Here is a 21,063-nt window from a genome sequence, read left to right on the forward strand (position 1 = left end):
GGTGAAATAAAATAGCATATGTTGTTCATCCGGATGCAAGGAAGCATCTCAAGAATTTTTAATGCCCCAGGTACCCCGGTTACCTCAGTAGCGCCCCTCAAAGGTGTAAAAATGTAATATTTTGAGTTTCCTGAATTGTGGAACCACTGGTCAGATTTGTCTGAAATTTGGTATGCTTATTACTTAAGATATGTGTTATAAATAATGTTTCTGTCATTTGTGTACCTCATGTGCAAAAATGGGAAAATTACATTTATTTTAAAATATTACAAATGTTGCAAGCTTTTGACTTTATAGTCAAGCAGGTGATACATCTTAATAATTCAAGCATGTTTCTCATGTTATGTATAAAAATATTTTTGTAATTTTGAAATTATAGCTATTTCTGTAATTAGACTACATGCCCCATGACGTGTAGCGTTCATTTCAACGCTGCTTTATAACAATGGCGCCGAATTTGTAGTTCATTAAAACGGTTTAAAACATAAACAAATTATTGTTAAGATGCAAAACACTGGCACAGACGACTTTTGCTGGGTATATGTAGAGAAATAGTTAAAGCAAGTTAGTACATGACTCACGACATTGGAATTCAATGAAAATAAGTATAATTCCACAAAATATCGAAAAACGTGTTGGCTAGCCTACTTCTGACCCTTGTTGCTAGGCAACGCCCCGTAGGCTACTTCCTTGACTGAAGAATAAGGAGGCTCGTTATCCTATCTTTGCTGTTCAAAGCAACATATAAATAGATAACAATATAACACTTAAATTGAACAGGGAACAAATGAAGATGTTGGTCAGACTGTAATAAGGACAATAGCAATAGGCTAATAAACAAATGCCCATTCAATCAATTATATAATAACAAGTTATAGTGCTTTACTGCATAATGGACTAAGTGCATGTTGAACAAATGTGCCTTTAGACGCCTTTTAAAAACACTGTAAACTATCACAGGAACAGAGTTCTGTGCAACTTATTGCACCCACATGGAACCACTGAGGAAGAGTCTTGAATTTAGCGTTCATGAGTAGGCCTAGTCGACAGAACAAATGGTAATCAGAAGACAGCAGTGAGCGGCTGGGGAAGTACATCTTGATCACTGAATTAAAATAACAAGGAGCAGATCCAGTCAGTGTCCTATAGGCCAAAGTGAGAGATGTAAATGTAATGCTGGCTACTACAGGGGGAGTGTAGGAGAATAGGCCTAGGAGTGGATATGCATGCCCGATATCCATAGGCCTACCCCATCTTCCTCCTTGCTGGAACAGTTGGCTATATTTATGTATTTTCACTGTAGGCCTATTAGGACACATTATCTATGTATCTATCTAATTTTAATTATGGTAGTCATAGTACATGTGAGATTACAACAATAATAATGAGTGTAGTAATACAAACTAAAATGACTAATGAGTAAATGAATGAATGCCTTTATTGTTATTGCATTGGGAAAGAAGTAGGCTAGTTCTAATCTGCTAGTGCTAATCTGCTTGTTTTTAGACTCTGTAACATAGGTGGCTAACTATTTCCAATTGTCCTGTTCTGTTTACGGTACAACAAAACTGTCACACTTAGATTTTGAATCAATTACGATGAAAAACACGTAGCTTATCAACAAACAAAGAAAAGTGAGATTGCTTTAGGATGATATGCTTTACTTTTCCAAAAGATGTTGACACATTAAAGAAAATGACATAATATTCATTGTGATCCTTCTTTTAGACTCTGTAACATAGGTGGCTAACTATTTCCAATTGTCCTGTTCTGTTTACGATACACCAAAACTGTCACACTTGGATATTGAATCAATTACGATGAAAAACACGTAGCTTATCAACAAACAAAGAAAAGTGAGATTGCTTTAGGATGATATGCTTTACTTTTCCAAAAGATGTTGACACATTAAAGAAAATGACATAATATTCATTGTGATCCTTCTTTATAATCTGCCGCTGCTGCTGGTGCTGATGGTGTTTGTGCTGCTGTTGGTGCTGCTCCTGCCACTGACACAGCTGGTACTGCTACTGTTGCTGGTGGTGCCTCAACAAACTGCTGCACATTCTCTGACTAAGGGAAAAGCGCATCGTTGTTAGATATGTATGTACAAATGTCTTTAAACACAATGGTTGCACTTGAAATCATTCATCCTTCTCTTTTTAAGTATTTTCTGTGTTTTTAAGGAATGAAGCAAAACTACAGCAATTTAGACAGCTTGATACAATTGTACATATATACCTGGAGATTGAAATCTGCATTAAAGGCTGGTAGTGGTGATGCTGCTGCTGGTAGTGAGGCTGCTGCTGGTGCCCAGCGTCCTTGCCTCATGGGGGTGGGTTGTGGGGGAGGGGGTGAGGGGCGCTGTGCCCGGGTGTCCTTGCCTCATGGGGGAGAGGGGTGGCTGGTGGGGGGGTGAGAGGCGCTGTGCCCCAGCGTCTTTACCTCATGGGGTGGGGTGGGGGTTGAGGGGGGATATGTATGTACAAATTTGTTTTAGTCTGTAAAACACACTGGTATGCAAAAGGTTTTAGACAGGTTCATACAATTGTATATATACCTGGAGATTGTAATACGCATTGTATGAGCGTACCACCTGCCTCAGCTTTTCAGCAGTGAAAGCTTTACGCCCTTCACCTTTTCCTTTAAAAAATGGCAAACAATGCATCAAAGTGTATCAAAATGACCATAGTGAGGAACAAAGTTAAAGTCAAATCATGTTGCAACAGCTGTGTGAATGCAGTTGAAACAGTAATAGTTGGTTATTCAATATTAACGTACCGTCACTGACTGAGGCAAAGGGCAACTCCTCAGGCCACCAAGGCGGCCTGTGTTGTGGCAGATATTCAGGCCCAGACAAACCTTGACTCAGTGCTGAGATAGAAGGGTGTTAAAGTGTAATCAGATTCAGTTGTCTGCATAATTTTGATCTTTAAATAAGGAAATTGAAAACATAGAATGCCAGTCATACCATGTTCTTTTATCAGACGGCCAATTGCCATCCGGCAATGTGTGCCACTGATATCAGGGTCAACGTATGGCCTCTCCCCCCAAAGCATCTGTAAGACAGTATGCTCAGTGTCATTAAAAACAAATGTTAAGGTTCCTTTTCTGAACTTCAAGAAAGGATTGACACAGAAACAAACCTTAACACCACTTTCATTTATACATACCACTTGACACACCCCTATTAGTGTACATGTTCAGCAGCTCAGCCTTCCTGTCATTGGTCCAAAAGGCCTCAAGATACTTTGTCCCTAAATGAACCGTAACCGAAACCCCCCCCCTTAAAATCCATTATCAATTAGGTTTGTGGTGCCATGTCAATATAATTTTTATCAAAACTCAGGGCCAGATTGTGACCATACTAAAATAATTGTTCTTCCATTGAATGTCATCTTCGATAGATCGATCTCATCATTGAAATGTTGTTGAATAAATATTACATATACCTGTGAAATTTAAGGTGGGTGACTCACTGCTGAAATCAACCCATACGGCAAAAGCCAGGGGTGCTCCAGCCTCACCACTGCACCAATTCTTCATCTGAAAACAATATAAAAAAGATTATACTTTCCCTCTCTTTTAAAAGCAGCCTCCTTCCCTTTCTTTCTTCACTGCACCCAATATTAGCAGGTGCACATCTTTACATCTAGCTCTCCAAAGTCACCAACTTTAACATTACAGCTACACTGTCAGGCTAAAAAAAAACCTGCCACTGATTGAACTCCACGAGGCCCGGCTGGCCCTCCTTCTCTTTTGCACCACCGTCCTCTGTCTCTTCAAACCTTTAATTATGAAGAAAATGATGAACATTTAACATGAATTGAGACATGTCCCACTGTATATATTCTGAAAGCCTGACCTACTTTCCTGCAGACTTTTGCATATCATACGATCAGTTGTAGGTGTGATTTAACATACAATAGGACATGTGTCACCATGCTGCAAACTTTGGAGGACATAAATCTATACATGGCTCTATTTTGCATATTTGCGAACGAGGTACACATATGATACGTTTTGAGCTCCAACTCAAAGGCAAAGCAGTTTCAGCCATGCAAACCATATATTTTCTGAAAGCTGGTCAGTTGTAGGTATGATTTAACATACAATAGGACATATCCCACTTTCCTGCAACCATTGGAGGACATAAATCTATACATGGCACTATTTTGTATATTGACGAACAAGGTACACATATGATACGTTTTGAGCTCCAACTCAAAGGCAAAGCAGTTTCAGCCATGCAAACCATATCCATAACCATACCTACCATAACCATACCTACCGTATATAGCCTAAATGATATATTTTTTGAACGCCTGTAGTGTGGAGATGTGATCTAAGCTACAGTATAATAAGTTATATTCCTCCCTTCTGTGTGATTAATAAAACCATATGCCAGGATGACATCACTGTTCAGAGTGACGTGACGAGTGCAGGTAGTTTTTAGTGCTTAATAAAACCATATGCCAGGATGAGATTAAGCAAACATAAGGGTGGAATATACTGTAGGTTACACATGTCTCACCTTGATGAGGCAAAGGAGCAGCACTGCATACAAGAGATCCCTCTTGAACTTCTGCAGGATGTAAAGGCAAAACTGTTAGAAAATATATGCTTTAGGTGGTTGAATTACCTGTCCCTTAATAGTGGAGTCCACAATGGCAAGGGTGGTCCATATCATAACATGACCCGCATGGAGCATGCAAAGTGTCATCTCTCTAGCTGTAACGCAAAGCATTGTGCCAGCAAAAACTACTTTTTTGGCGATTTAACATTTAGCCATTTTTACACATTTAGCCAAAAAACACACTTATGTTGATCCGATCAGTATGAAATCAGAACATGTTGAACAACGGGACATCACAAACAAGCCAGACTCAGTTTGGAGTCGGTGGATTATTCCCGGAAGGAGATAAACGGTTCGAAACGTACACGGTTTCCCTCTTCTGGCGCGGTAACGCTAGGTGCTAGAGGGATGTGACCAAGACACACGGCACCGACTTGAGGCCCCTGACAAGTCTTCCAAAAATGGGATCTCTGAGACACCCACAAAAAAAATTGTGAAGGAAAAACATTAAAAAAGTTGACCACTCCCACTTCAGATGTGGAGTTGTGGGTGGTAGCATGGAGCTACAAGGCTGAAATTCAAGTCAGACCTTCTGCACATGACCCACATGGAGCGTGCTAAGTTTCACCCCTCTAGCTGTAACGCAAAGCATTGTGTCTGCAAAAAATACTTTTTTGACTATTAAACTTTTAGCCATTTTTCCATTTTTAGCCAAAAAATACACATATGTTAGTCAGGTCAGTAAATATATAGCGTTGCTAGGGTACATATGGCGTTTACTATGCTAAATACCGTGGTTGCTATGGTGGCAACTATGGTCATATTGTGGTGGTTGCTAGGTTGTTGCTAGGGTAATTTGAATGGTTGCTATGGTGTTGCTAGGGTAGATATGGTGGTTGCTATGCAAAATAACACGGTTGCTATGGTGGTTGTTAGGGTAAGCATGTTGGTTGCTGTGGTGGTTGCTAGCTTGACATTATACAAGTGGTTGCTAGGGTAATTAAGATGGTTGCTAGGGTAATTAAGATGGTTGCTAGGGCGTTGCTAGGGTAATTAAGGTGGTTGCTTGGGTGTTGCTAGGGTACATATGGTGGTTGCTATGCAAAATAACAAAGCAGTGGAATTGCTAACGTTTAGCTATTTTTACATTTATAGCCAAAAAACTCACTTATGTTGGTCCGATCAGTATGAAATCAGAATATGTTGAACAACGGGACATCACAAACAAGCCAGGCTCAGTTTGGTGTCGGTGGATTATTCCCGGAAGGAGATAAACGGTTCGAAACGTACAAGGTTTCCCTCTTCTGGCGTGGTAACGCTAGGTGCTAGAGGGATGGGACCAAGACACATGGCACAGCCTTGAGGCCCCTGATAAGTCTTCCAAAGGTGGGATCTCTGAGACACCCACAAAAAGAATTGTGAAGGAAAAACATAAAAAAAGTTGACCACTCCCACTTCAGATGTGGAGTTGTGGGTGGTAGCATGGAACTACAAGGCTGAAATTCAAGTCAGACCTTCTGCACATGACCCACATGGAGCGTGCAAAGTTTCATCCCTCTAGCTGTAACGCAAAGCATTGTGTCTGCAAAAAATACTTTTGACTATTTAACATTTAGCCATTTTTCAATTTTTAGCCAGAAAACACACATATGTTGGTCAGGTCCGTAAATATATAGCGTTGCTAGGGTACATATGGCGTTTACTATGCTAAATACCGTGGTTGCTATGGTGGTTACTATGGTCATATTGTGGTGGTTGCTAGGTTGTTGCTAGGGTAATTTGAATGGTTGCTATGGTGTTGCTAAGGTAGATATGGTGGTTGCTATGCAAAATAACACGGTTGCTATGGTGGTTGTCAGGGTAAGCATGTTGGTTTCTATGGTGGTTGCTAGCTTGACATTATACAAGTGGTTGCTAGGGTAATTAAGATGGTTGCTAGGGTAATTAAGATGGTTGCTAGGGCGTTGCTAGGGTAATTAAGGTGGTTGCTTGGGTGTTGCTAGGGTACATATGGTGGTTGCTATGCAAAATAACAAAGCAGTAGAATTGCTAACGTTTAGCAATTTTTACATTTTTAGCCAAAAAACTCACTTATGTTGGTCCGATCAGTATGAAATCAGAATATGTTGAACAACGGGACATCACAAACAAGCCAGGCTCAATTTGGAGTCGGTGGATTATTCCCGGAAGGAGATAAACTGTTCGAAACGTACAAGGTTTCTCTCTTCTGGCGCGGTAACGCTAGGTGCTAGAGGGATGGGACCAAGATGAACAGCACCGCCTTGAGGCCCCTGACAACTGTTCTAAAGGTGGGATCTCTGAGACACCCACACAAAAAACTGTGAAGGAAAAACATAAAAAAAGTTGACCACTCCCATTCAGAGGTGGAGTTGTGGGTGGTAGCATGGAGCTACGAGGCTGAAATTCAAGTCAGACCTTCTGCACATGACCCACATGGAGCATGCAAAGTTTCATCCCTCTAGCTGTAATGCAAAGCAATGTGCTGGCAAAAACTACTTTATTGGCGATTTAATATTTAGTCATTTTTACATTTTTAGCCAAAAAACACACATATGTTGGTCAGGTCAGTAAATGTATATAGCGTTGCTAGGGTACATATGGCGTTTACTATGCTAAATACCGTGGTTGCTGTCGTGGTTACTATGGTCATATTGTGGTTGTTGCTAGGGTAATTTGAATGGTTGCTATGGTGTTTCTAGGGTAGATATGGTGGTTGCTATGCAAAATAACACGGTTGCTATGGTGGTTGTCTGAGTAAGCATGTTGGTTGCTATGGTGGTTGCTAGCTTGACATTATACAAGTGGTTGCTAGGGTAATTAAGATGGTTGCTAGGGTAATTAAGATGGTTGCTAGGGCGTTGCTAGGGTAATTAAGGTGGTTGCTTGGGTGTTGCTAGGGTACATATGGTGGTTGCTATGCAAAACAACAAAGCAGTAGAATTGCTAACGTTTAGCCATTTTTACATTTTTAGCCAAAAAACTCACTTATGTTGGTCCGATCAGTATGAAATCAGAATATGTTGAACAACGGGACATCACAAACAAGCCAGGCTCAGTTTGGAGTCGGTGGATTATTCCCGGAAGGAGATAAACGGTTCAAAACGTACAAGGTTTCCCTCTTCTGGCGTGGTAACGCTAGGTGCTAGAGGGATGGGACCAAGACACACGGCACCGACTTGAGGCCCCTGACAACTGTTCCAAAGGTGGGATCTCTGAGACACCCAAAAAACACACATATGTTGGTCAGGTCAGTAAATATATAGCGTTGCTAGGGTACATATGGCGTTTACTATGCTAAATACCTTGGTTGCTATGGTAGTTACTATGGTCATATTGTGGTGGTTGCTAGGTTGTTGATGGGGTAATTTGAATGGTTGCTATGGTGTTGCTAGGGTAGATATGGTGGTTGCTATGCAAAATAACACGGTTGCTATGTTGGTTGCTATGGTGGTTGCTAGCTTGACATTATACAAGTGGTTGCTAGGGTAATTAAGATGGTTGCTAGGGCGTTAAAAAGTAGCCAAATAGGGATTTCATCTAACCTCTAACACACACATCAAATAGCTATATCTCTTGAACACATGTGGCACATGTTTGGATGGCAAGGAAGATGCCCATGAAATTTGATGCAATTGCCATGTCCAGAAAGCAAAATATCCTTGTCAGATTTTGATTCCCTATAAACACCTTAGACAGACTTAGTCTTATAACTCCCACCAGCATTTTTTTTTCTTAAAAAGACCAAAATATCCAACACGTGTAAGAGAACTAAAAGAGAACAAAGGGGGATAACAAAGATAAAATGATAGCCCTCCAAAACTGTAAAAACATTCTTATTCTCTCTTAAAATGGGAGTTTTAGTCAAATAGGGATATTTCGTAACCTGCTAAAAACAATTGCCCATAAATCCTGAGTTCTTTCTTTGTTATGTATCCTATAATTATACTTTTTTATGTTCATTGCCATGAATTCTACCATTATTAGTTGTAAAACCAGTATATGTACATACTGGTTTACCAGACATACCTCCTATTTTATGCCATGCCATCTCATATAACGTTGTATGAGCCTCCACAGCGCCTAATCCCAATTGCCCTAAAACTGTGGTCAGATGATGAACTGTAACCACTAAAAAGCCGCCAGGACAAAAATTCCAGCGGCAAAATTGGGCACACCTGATCAAACACTTCTCCTCTTAAAACTGACAATGCAATGTCATTACAGTATATTAGTAGCCTAGGCTATTGTAAGAAAATAAGTAGGCCTAAGTCAAATAAGTAGCCTATTCTACAAAGAGGATAATAAAACAGATCGAAGTCGGTTTCATAACAAAAAGCGGCCTGACATAGACAAAGAAATGTAGACTGTCAGTCCATAGCATTAATAACATTTACGATTAAGGTTAGAAGTTTATTATATGCCATTAGTCATGCTAATTTGTCATATTTCCCATGCTTACACTGGACTAAGAGTAGGCTAAATAAATGCGACTTACCGGGATGACGGATCAAACGGAATGAAAATTGTTGCACTCAATGACGGCATTCCCGCGCGAATTGTAGCCTACTGTACACAAGACATGTATAATCGATCACATCATTGATTGTATAGGCTCACACTAACGACTTCAGTCAGTGTAAGGCTACTCATTTATTCTATTCTAGCTAAATTAATCTGATGGACTAAACTTTAATGCAAACGAAAGTTTATAGGCCTATCACACGCTATTCACCTGTTTGATTCATTTTCTACAGGTGTTAATGGAGTAGAATTGGCAGTATTTCAGTTATATTTGTTTTACAATTTGTTTTAAAAGGTGGCAAAGCAGTTTTCTGTGTGACCCCCTTTTGTCAAATTCCATTGATCAAAACAGCGCTCTGAGAGCAACCAACCTTCGTAGGTCTTCGTTTTTGCCGGAAAAGCCCGGAAAAAATCCCCATTGCGCGTAAGATTACACGCTACCTTTCTGCTGGCACAAATCAATTGGGACTAAAAGGCGTGAAATGACACGCGAAAACGCAAAACGGCGTATGAATAACACGCTAAATGACATAAGAAATTGGCGTGTCATTCTACGCCGTTTGGTGAGATCTTGACATCCAAACAGTATTCTAACGTTAACTTTGAGATAAGGTTACTGCTTGATTGCATACTGTAACTTAACTTCGTTTAGTCTTCTTAATGTACTATGTTGTGATAAGACCTTAGCAGAGTTTACTTTAACTTTAATGCAGCGGTTTTGAACAAATTTGCGCAGCATGGTCACGATGCTAAGCGGATTTAATAGCAATGTAGCCCACTGTGTTCTATGCAGTGCTTCTATGTGGCAACAACAATCCTTTAACAATCGTGAATATTTTGTTAAATGCACATGCAGAGGAGGAGCGGCGGGCTCGTTACGAGAGAGAGCAGGCGGGGCGAGGAAAGGCTGTGTGAGTAAGTGGCAAGTGCAGCTCAATGAAATTATTTGATCTTATCTTTCATTTAAATAGCAGGCCTACAACATAGAACATCAATGTGTGGTGGCCGGTTTTGATTTCGTGGTGCCCAGCCACAGATTAGTCAACGTATGAAAAACACTGAAGGTGTAAAATTAAAAATATTTAGCAGCACACGTTATGCTTGACGAATCGACGCTCATATTTTGCGTCAAATTATTTTTTGCGTCGACGTCATCGATTACGTCGACGCGTTGTCCCAGCCCTACTTCAGATATCCAACAGAGCGAATATGAGATTGTGCAGTCTTACAGTACTGTAGATGGCTGTGGTTAGTGATGTGATGCTGTTAATGGGGAGTTTTACATAGTTAGCGCAAACCCTATAGGTTATTATTTATTTAGCGTATATAAGGCTTTTTTTCCTTATCAAAAGTGAGGGGGACGACGGCTGTCTCGTCAGCACTGCGTGGGACACATCCCCCACGTCCCCCGTGCCTCCTGCGCCCCTGTTGAAATGTATAGTCTGGAATCGAATCATTCAATCATGCAATAGGCCAGCGCTACGACCATATCCGTATCCGGTCGGCAAAACGGCAAATAAATCCTTCTTCGAAAGGAATGACTTAAGTGCATTGTGTTGCTCTACTTTCAAAGAAAAGCACAAGTCCAACTCCTCCAAAGTTGACGCCAACGCCGATTCAAACAACCGCTCTTCGTTCGCCATAGCCCCCTTCCTTGTTGTTCACCGTCGCAGGATGTCGTTATCCTGTTAAGCCCACCTTAAGACTCTCTAACGAAATAGAGCGCTGTGATTGGAGAACATCCACGGTGTTAAGCCAATAGAAATTCCTATGGTTCGATACTAGACGTACAGGCTGAGCAAATTAATTTGCCGCCGCTAGGGTGCGTCTAGATTTCTAGGCTAATTTCTCTGTCTTACCCCTTCCCCTTAGTTTTGCATGTTCATGTGAGAGACTAGCTAATAATGGATGGATTACCATTTTCCATGAACATGACCTAAAATAGCTCTATTATCAAATAACAAGCAGTGGACTGATTATTCAGATTTATCATTTAAAAATTCAACAGCCAAGACCAGAAAGAGAAAGAAACATGTAGTTTTATAATGCAAGGAGACGAGAGAAGGGCCTTCATAAGAGGTCAAAAAAGCTGCATGTTTTGGTTCGGTTTTGGGTCTTCCAAAGTAAGAGACAATGAAGTTGTGAGCCAGGTAGTAGATCCTTAGGGGATCCCGCACATTTGTAGATCATATATCCATCGGCTCTTTCTAATGTGTGTTAGTCTGCACCTCTTCTCTCTAACTGTTTTTCTCTGTCTCTCCCTTTCCCTCTCAGACACACACACACAGTCTCCCTTTCCCTCACACACACACACACACACACACACACACTGTAGCGGACTGCTTGACCTTTCCTGTCAGCAGCGCTACCTCTGAATATTTATTCCCACCGCTGACCACCACACATACACACACACACACGCACACACACACACACACACACACACACACACACACACACACACACACACACACACACACACAAGAATGCATTTTACCCCCCCCACCAAAAATTTCACTCCAAGCTGAGTTCAAAACTTGAGATCGCTATCTTGAAGTATTAGTATTGGTATGGTGTTACAACATTAAATGTCCCATCAACAACTGCATTTTCAGCATAACTGAATATTGGGGGGCTTTTTCTTTATCTACTTATATGGACTTAAATATACATGTTTTTGTCATCCACAAAATATATTTTTTTATCAGAATAAGGTGACACAAATCAACCTAAACAAAAATAGAAGAATATGACAATTATTCTATTACCAATCAGGGGTTAAAGTGGGGGCGGGGGGGGGGGGGGGGAACGCAGTTCCGCCACCTCAGATAAATGAATAATAAATATATTCTTTCATACCAACAATATAGCGCGATGATATTGTTAAAATAAATTTAAGAGTTAATTTTTAATGTACATAGAGGTGACCAAGAAGCTAGCAATTCTTGTCCAAAAAGTATTGCTACACCACGATACTGTGTTGTCCAACGGTGAGTCATTTTTCCCCGTTGCACCGACACTGGATTTTAGGGTTCCCCCACATGCCAAACCCCACTTTAACCAGTGTTAACAATGCATATGTCATCATTACATTATTTTAAACATTTTATTAAATTAGCTGATATCTTATTGTCTCTACCCTAGATAAGCCTGCAGAGGGCACTCCATACCTAAATGAAGCATGCTGTAGCAGCTCACCTAATCATATCCTCCCCTGCAGCCACCTTCAATATGCAGATACTGTTTTGAGTGAGTTAACTCTGGAATTATACAGACTCATTTTGTGTCCTCGTGTGACTGGCACCCGTCATGCGTGCGACGGTGGTCACTGACCATACCTGCGCTGGTGTTGACTACCCTTCACCATGCCTTAGTTATGCTGTTATAGCATAGTGCCATCATGGACTTTTCATGTGTTACGCCGTACAACTCCTCCTCTCCCCTCTCTCCCCTTCCCTCTCTCTCAACTCTCACTCTGCCTGTTCTCACTATGGTATAACACTATATAGTGATATAGTTATTAATATTAACCATTTGAGGGGCAGCCGTGGCCTACTGGTTAGCACTTCGGATTTGTAACCGGAGGGTTGCCGGTTCGAACCTCGACCAGTAGGCACGGCTGAAGTGCCCTTGAGCAAGGCACCTAACCCCTCACTGCTCCCCGAGCGCCGCTGTTGTAGCAGGCAGCTCACTGCGCCGGGATTAGTGTGTGCTTCACCTCACTGTGTGTGTGCTGAGTGTGTTTCACTAATTCACGGATTGGGATAAATGCAGAGACCAAATTTATATACTACTATACTTTTTGATTTATAGTAATACTAACCCACTCTATATCTCTTTCTCTCTTCCCTCTTACCTCACTTGTGAGGTAAACCATTACTAGTCATCAGCCATCCTTGTGGCCCTCATCTCACTCATCTCAACTGAAGTCCCATCCGACTGCCCTATCATCGCTGTCCTCCTGCCCGGATTCCTGGCCCGCGCAGCCTAGAGACAACTCCTAATCCCCCTGGACATTTCATTTCCTACACTGGATTATTTGAATTTTCTGACACTAAATAGGATTCATGCATTATCATACTGGATATGTAACCATCCCACCTCTTTGTAACATACACCTCAGGTGGCTTTAAACACCATGTTCTATTCTCTACACTTAACTAACTTATTCATTTATCATGTAAACAGACCTTACTGTTCTGTACTAACCCTAGGCAGATGGGCCAGGCCCTTGAGTCGAGGATCTGCTCGAGGTTTCTTCCTACATGTATCTCCAATTCTAGGGAGTTTGTCCTCGCCCCTGTTACTCATTGGCTCTCTCTGATTGTTTAACACTCTGTAAAGCACCATGAGACATGTGCAATGTTTTGGCGCTCTATGTGATATTAAATTTAAATTTAAATTTTGATGTGCTGTATATTGACAATTGAAATAGTTACAGGAGAAATGTGTGTCCATCCTTTCCCATGTAAGATGGATATGACCCATAATCTCCTCAACAGGGCTTAGCGCATTCCACAGAGTTGGCTTGTTTCACTGCTCAAGGCACAACTCTCTCAAACAAATATGTCAAAGACTCTCAACTCTGGCCTAAATTTAGAGCTGTTTTCATATAAAGGCCACAATAGTTCTGTCAATAACTACTTTGGTTGTAATACTGTTTGTGAGTCACTGCATGTGTGTATGCATGAGTGTGTTTATGCATGCATGTGTTGGGCTGTAGTCATGAACGATTCCCAGACGTCCCAATCATCTTATGGGTAAAGGCTACTTTATGAAAACTCTTGAGGATTTATTTTCACAAACAATGAGAAATTACTGGTCATTTTGAGGATCAGTAGCAGGCACATAGCCTGGTCCTACCAGACTCTCGTACATTTCATAATGTACAGAGAGTCTGGACACTTTCCATAAGCGTTAATTTCCTTGAAGGTGAGAACTCTGTTGAAGTTTAAGACTATTGGATCTGCCCAGAGCCATTCTGGACCTGCCATAACCTATTGTGTATTTATTATGCATTTATTATGATGCTGATATATGTGCTTGTTAATGAAAATGTCAGGAATCATATCATTAATTTTGAAAGAAGTGAAGTTATTTACATATTGAAATAATAATGCCTTTATGAACGTCTTTGTGAATTTGGAGCTATTATCGCAGATGAAAGAAAAACATGAAAATGAAATGAACAATCCAGAAAAAAAGAAATAAAACTGCCTAAAAAGACAAATAAAATAATCTAGAAGAATAAATAGCCTTTTCCTAAGCCTTTGGTTAAGTTTACCCTTAATTTAATACCACTAGCCTACTTTTTGTCTATGTTGTGGTTAGCTTTTCATATTCCTTTTGTCCACCACAGTGGACATGATATAAAATTAAAAAAATATATTTTTTTATTATCCTAAATAGATATGAAATCACAACAAAAAAGAAATTGGAGGACTTTTTTTCTTGGTTCTCAGGAGGATATATAGACATATAACATGTGATCATCAAATCATTTTTATGGAGGCTACAAAATACACCTGTCAAAGCAGACTGATTCACCATGTTTTTTGTTCACCGAAACTACCTGTCGAGGTTTCAGGTGTTGCAACTCTCTCTAAGTAAATACCTTCTAGAGTTATGGGTATTGACGTTTCGGTGAAGGAGGGGGCTAGAGGTAGCAAATACAATTGGCCTGCACTGTTGAACTACCAAACCCACAATGCCTGGCTGAGCTGTGTGAACGAAGGCAGTCTCGACTCGTGAAGTGTACCGTTTGACACTCCCTAATCATAACGTGAGTGCGAATCATCAGGACATCTCTTTTTAACTATGTCCCCAAAAAATCTGGTTTGGAAACATTTCTAATTTGCGCCTTGAGGTAAGTGGCAAAGCCATATCAGTCGTAGACCGTCAAATACCGGGAAATATTCTGGACTCATTGGCAGCCAGTAGGCTTTAGACTAGGTCGCTGAAACTTTTGTAGAGCTTGAAAAGTTTCCTCTAATTGTATATGAATGTTTAAAACGAGACTGTTTGAAATTTCTGTGTCTGGTAGGACTAATTCTTTAACGTTATTGTCGATGGGGTTCGTTTATGAAGCCTGGGCTATTTGCTTCAGTTTCTTAGGAATTATGGTTATGAAAGCCCTTTAAAATAAGGAGATTCATTTAATTTAATTGTTTTAAACTACCAGGAAAGTGTAAATGACTCTTGTTTAGCGTAGGCGTTACACTGTGTCTTTTATTTCCTATATGAACAGGTGCTCAGACTTGATACAGTTGTTGCGTATGAAAGGAGATTTGAATAGTAGGCTAGGCTATCGCTCAGCAGTAACATTTAGGAGGGGTGGCCTTCACAGACACTTGTTGAATGCTATACCAGACTAACCTGTTTGGTGTAGGTAAAACAGTGGCAATTGCTTTGTTACAAGCTAACGCACTAGTCTAGTCCCAGCCATATCTCATAACATTTTGGTTGTTGGTCTTTTCCATGTCAAACATTAGGTCTCTGCATGGAGTGCTTTACAAGTAGGCCTACGCTCACCTAGTCACTTACATTTAGTAGGCTAGTGTCTTGCTGGATTTGAATTCAGTGAAGGTACATTTTACTGGCTGTTGGAAATGCCTTGCAATAATGTTGTTTGAGTGACTTGATTTTATATAGGCTAGGCCTATATAAAAACGTGATTCCAATGGGAAATGAATCCTGTATTGATAATGATATAACCAATGTTTGTAAAGTAAGTGTTAAAAAAAGAACTTATCCCTGATTTGGCCTTACATTCATTTATTGATTGTCAAGTCAGATTTATTTATACAATGCATTTTATATGCACAGAGAACAACCTACTATTGTGTTTATAGTTTCATTAGGTGAATAGGTGATGTGCAATAATGTGAAAAATGAGATTTATAAGGAAGTAAAGCTGCAATAACCTTTTTAAACCTTTCTTTCAAACCATTATTTCTTCCTCTTCCCTTCATATTTTGTCTATTAGATTGCATCTAAATTCATTTGTTAAAGTGTTTTAGTATGGTCAGTAGCTTACATTATATTAACACTTCTATTTCAATATTAAAATCTGAGGACAATGAAATATCGTATGATATCAATTTGTCATTGTTCAAGAAGACTTTTAGTTTTCTCACACACATTAAAGGTAGTATCACAAAGTGAAGTGTATAGACAGATAAAGCCATTGTAAAGCCTACTTTCTTTTTTAGTTTACCACAGTGTAAGACTGGCACAGGTTTGCAGCTTGGTAAATTGAACTGTATGTGATAACAAATCATAACACCTGCCTGTTCCAGCTATGGCGACTGCAAAGTCATTCCGTCGGACAGGGAGTCTGATGCGAAGTAAATCAGAGGGAACCTTGATAGATCTGGATGACAGTGTTACCATAAACAACAACAACCTCTATGGTAATCTTGAGTTTGTTTTATTTCCCCAACTTATTCAGACCATGTTCATTTGAGTCCCTAACACTCTAGTTCATGTTTACCCTATTTTGTCATTTACAATGTTATTCATTTAATATTTATCACTATGCAAACATTGCTTCTCATTAATGAACAGAAGTAGTAGTTCAAATCATTTTGCAAACCTTAGCATTGATTGACATTTACAGTAGGTGACGTTTTATTTTTCCTAGGTAGTGACGTTTCCAATCAGATGACTGAACATTACGAATGGCCCATCCTGCAGCCAGAAGTCCAACACACAAAGCAACAAACAACCAATCCCTTCTGGAATAAACTCTCAGACTCAAACCCATTCTTAGACGACATTGTTCTCTCCAAGAATGATGTCTCCATTCTGAGAGAGGACCCCTCTGCTATTGTTGTCGGAGACAATGAGGATTCCATCAGTACATCTTCAGATGAAAATAATTTTGGTCATCTTTTACATCCCATACAGAAGTCTTTCCGCCAATCTGCGAGGTGGCGGAGTGCTTCAGACATTCTTGATGGCTTGGAGAAGAAGAAGCAACCTAAGAAAGAGGGAAAACTTGGTTCTTCAGGCCCATTTCTCAACCCTGACTTTGAATGGCTTAAAAATGACCGTGAGGCTTATAAGATGGCCTGGCTGAGTCACAGACAGCTTACACGATCCTGCTTGGACCTCGGAATGATGAGTCAAAGCCCAGGCTGGGCACAGACTCAGGCTGCAGACACACACGTCATGTGTAAAATTGGTCATAGTGGAGGTTCTGTACAGCTGCCAGACTCTGACGTCAGTGTGCACATACCACAGGGTCATGTAGGGCCTGGGGAAGTTCAAGAAATTGCTCTTAAAGCCAATCTGGATCCACCCAAAGGCCTTAACAACAACTACATGGCCACTGTGTCTCCTCTTGTGGAGATTAGTCTTAGTAACCTCAATGTAAAGGAGGGCATCTCATTTGAGATGAAGGTGGCAGCGGAGGTGAAGGAAGATCCACTAAGCCAAGTGATGACCACATTTGTGGGCCTTATTGCCTCCAAGAAAGAAGGGCCCTATCAGAAGGTCAGTGACTGTTATTTCAATGAGAATATGTTACAGATGAAGCTGCAAGAATTGAAGCCACATCTTTACATCATTGCAGCTGCGGAGGCCTCTGTGGTCCAGCCTCCGGCTACTTCGGTTTGGGACTACCTGAATCGTCTGGTCACAGTCGCAGTTTATGGACCCAAGCACATCCATCCATCCATCAAAGTAGTCATGGTAATCTCCTGTCACAACAAAGTTCCACCAAGACTTCCCTATTCAGACATGAAGAGGAGCAGTAGAAACTTGCCTCCTCTTCTTCTGCATTTGTGGGGGGAAAAAGAATTCAGTCCAGATGGGTTAAAAGACTTGCATATTAAAACCAGTGTGGCTGAGTCAAAGTTTGCCGTGAAAGCCATGGATCAAATCAAGGAAATAACACAACATCAACTTAGACAAGGACGAGTTATCCATTTGCCTCTAGAACTTTCGAAATCTGACAATGGTGAACTAGAACCTTTCATCCTCAATATCCAGGTGAAGAGCTCAGAAGGTGAAACTGTGATGGGCTTCACTGTGAACTCTCCTCCAGCTCTTCCTCTAAAGACTGAAAAGCAATCCAAAAGAAGAGTGGACAAACATCATGAAATGACCCGTTCAGTACCTATCCCAGAAGAAGAAATTCCAGAATCCCCAAAATTTCAGCACCGGCCAGTGAATCTGCAGTGGTATGGTGTGGCACTGAAATCAGTGTTGCGACAGCCAAGGGTAGAATATCTCCTGGAGTATTTTAAAGGTGACACTGTAGCTCTCCTTTCAAAAGAGAGAGTAAGGTCTGTTGGCCAATCCAAAGTAAAAGAATGGTACATAGTTTTTTTGCGTGGCAGAATCGGACTGGTGCACTGCAAAAACTTGAAGCTCATCACCAGAGACCAGGTAATTGACTTCACCGGGATCAAGATGACCACACAGAACTTGCTGGATAACATGACACTTCCATTTAAGAAGCTGACATACATGTACTCTGCTATTCAGACTCTGGTCACTGAGCAAATAACAAGCTGGAAACATTTTGCTGAAACTCTGGGCTACTCAGAAGAGACTTTAGAGACAATAGTACGAAGGCATGCTGAGACCGATGCTGAGAAAGTAGCCTGTGTGCTAGAAAAGCTGAAAGAGGATTGTCACACAGATAAACATCGACTAAAATTTCAACATGAACTGATGAATGTAAGTATAAGGTTGCATTCCTGGTTTATTGTCGGAGATGCCCACACCTAAGTCTTAAAGGTACACTATGCAAGATTTTCACCTTTACTAAGCCAATTTGATTGATTGACAGCATAGACGCAGCGAGTCGCTACCGAGAAAACCAGCCATGCAACATCAAGAATGGTGGCCCGACAAGTCTCGTTAGAATCGTGAAACATTACCTTGTCAGTAGATATAGCTCTTTTGAGATCGTTTTTGCCTGTTGTTAATCCTTCACCTCATTGTGTACAGGGGGGATAAATCACGAGAAGTTTGCTATTTACAACCGCAGAGTAAAATATAAATATATCGCGACTCTAGATGGAGCTTTACAGTCGCCAAAAATATCTAAACTTGCATAGTGTACCTTTAACTCACCTATGAATGGAGTTGTTCATTGTAAATTGAAATAAAATAAGTAGATCAGGGAAATGATGTCTTTTCAGGGTTTGCTAAAGATGGATGCCCAGGGTTTGGTGGCAAGCCTCATCCAGAACACAGTGATTTTGTCTACTGCTGTGGAACTGGGAGTGCGATGGAGAGAACTTGCAGAGCGGCTTGGACGACTCTCTGGTGCCCAGATCGCTGCCTATGAGACACCACACAGAGGCAAAGACGGGGAGGTCAGCGCTCAGGTGAGTCCAAACATCTCATTGAAGCATTTCCTGGAATGTATCAATTTTTAGGTAGACAAAGTAGGCCTAGAAGCGGTTTGTCTTTTATAACAAAAATGTACTCCTCTAAATCAACCTTCTGTGTGTTTTAGTCTATGTGGAAACCTGCGTATGACTTCCTACACCTGTGGAGCCTGCGATATGGGGAGGGCTACAGAGACATGATCCAAGACCTCCATTTAGCTTTGGACAAGATGAAGAGTCCAGTGACCAAGCAGTGGAGACATATCACTGGTGCCCTCATCACTGTCAACTGTATGGATATTTTAAGGGCCTACGCCTTCAAAAAGCTGTAGTGGGACTGAAGTAGAAATTGTGGGAAGAAAATGGGTTTCAGTATTTGTCATAGCAGAGTTGAGGAAATTCATCAGCTTGCCTACATTTGCTCCACCAACATCTATGTTGTATAGAGTAAAACTTGTTGGGAAATTCATATCTGAATTGCATAACTATACTACTTTTCAGGAGATTTCAATAGCCATCATGGCATTCTATATTCTGTTCCAGTTGTTTGGCTTAAAACTGCATTACACTGCCACATCTGTTACCATTTTTTAAGAATTTATTTGAACATGCTAATGTATTTTACTGATAATATATATATATATATCACATGTCCTTAACTTTGTATGTAGATGTTTTTGTAGCATTTTGTAAGATGTTATTTCATTGTTAATCTTTTTGTCTTTGTGTAGTATATTATTGAACATTCACCTGCATTTCCTTTTGAAAAAAACATGTTACATTATTTTATGAAAGAGGATATTTTGCTTTCAGTTACAGTGTGATTTATTATATGCATTTTGGTTACCAGTGGAATTTAATGTTACTGTTATCATCTAGATGTAACTTTATGCAAAATTCTGAGTACAGAGCACAATAAATACGATTAATACTACAAAGACAGTTCTCATCAGTTATGTCAGGTGAATATCTGTATTTATTTTCTCTACTGCAATTTTATATTATCACTAAGATAAAAATACTTTAGTTCTAGGGATGTTTAACTTGAATACTATTTGAATACTTTAATTCAAATGGTGTTTAACCTTAACTCAGTGAGTCATTAGCTAGCACATAGTCTTCATTGAGTTTTATTTTTTTAAATGAAAAGAGGGTTAGTTACCTGTACATGGTAACTGCTGAAAGTTTGAATAAGCAGCTCATGAATCTAATCACCACATTTACTGTTGCAAAGCCTACTATCTTTGTTTAACAAAATGGAAGCATGTGCAGCGCTCTGAGGCCACACGGCTGTCATGTCCTTTCAGTCACATTTGCTGTTTGGACAGCAAGCGAGCTTGCAGTGACCTTAATCGTGACCTTAATAGTGAATGTTCCCGGTTCACATTTGCAGAGCCCATGTTACATTGGTAATGATTATCCCTTCTCATTTGTGTCAATTTGTCCCTACTCCAGCATACCCCAAAAGACTATGGTCATGCTCACAGAGTGATTTTTAAACAAGCCTATTGGACTATTTACACTACACATATTTAACAGACACTGCGCGTCCGGTTCGCCCTGTCGGGACTTATTTTCCTGACAATGACTGACCCTTAC

The 21,063-nt window shown here is 40.4% G+C and overlaps 1 protein-coding gene and 2 long non-coding RNA genes across 4 annotated transcripts; 1 reads left to right on the top strand and 2 right to left on the bottom strand.

Moving 5' to 3' along the window:
* Positions 1-1,420: 1,420 nt before the first annotated feature.
* On the bottom strand, positions 1,421-2,435 carry LOC143118520 (uncharacterized). The gene is made up of 2 exons (XR_012986170.1): positions 2,242-2,435; positions 1,421-2,073 (listed from the first exon to the last, which is right to left on the bottom strand). It is a non-coding gene; the product is annotated as an uncharacterized LOC143118520 (long non-coding RNA).
* A 104-nt stretch (positions 2,436-2,539) lies between these two features.
* On the bottom strand, positions 2,540-3,249 carry LOC143118521 (uncharacterized). 2 transcript variants are annotated; one of them, XR_012986172.1, is made up of 4 exons: positions 3,174-3,249; positions 2,972-3,059; positions 2,782-2,874; positions 2,540-2,643 (listed from the first exon to the last, which is right to left on the bottom strand). It is a non-coding gene; the product is annotated as an uncharacterized LOC143118521 (long non-coding RNA). The 2 variants fall into 2 exon arrangements; XR_012986171.1 differs by having other exon boundaries at positions 2,544-2,643; positions 2,972-3,248.
* Positions 3,250-14,860: 11,611 nt separating this feature from the next.
* macc1 (MET transcriptional regulator MACC1) lies at positions 14,861-20,396 on the top strand. The gene is made up of 5 exons (XM_076281185.1): positions 14,861-14,984; positions 16,417-16,530; positions 16,761-18,805; positions 19,273-19,461; positions 19,593-20,396. Exons 2-5 carry the CDS (start codon positions 16,419-16,421, stop codon positions 19,794-19,796), a joined length of 2,550 nt encoding a protein of 849 aa, XP_076137300.1. The 5' UTR covers positions 14,861-14,984; positions 16,417-16,418; the 3' UTR covers positions 19,797-20,396.
* The last annotated feature ends 667 nt before the right edge of the window (positions 20,397-21,063 follow it).

Source organism: Alosa pseudoharengus, unplaced genomic scaffold (assembly GCF_046254945.1).
Source record: "Alosa pseudoharengus isolate Yale_2024_CS ecotype anadromous, Long Island Sound unplaced genomic scaffold, YU_APseudo_1.1 YU_APseudo_1.1_scf_12, whole genome shotgun sequence".
Classification (NCBI taxonomy): Eukaryota; Metazoa; Chordata; class Actinopteri; order Clupeiformes; family Clupeidae; genus Alosa; species Alosa pseudoharengus.

Coding starts and splice junctions, on each gene's coding strand:
- macc1 (XM_076281185.1), top strand. CDS start 16,419: ATGGCGACTGCAAAGTCATTCCGTCGGACAGGGAGTCTGATGCGAAGT. Junction 16,531..16,760: donor AAACAACAACAACCTCTATG/GTAATCTTGAGT, acceptor TATTTTTCCTAG/GTAGTGACGTTTCCAATCAG. Junction 18,806..19,272: donor TTCAACATGAACTGATGAAT/GTAAGTATAAGG, acceptor ATGTCTTTTCAG/GGTTTGCTAAAGATGGATGC.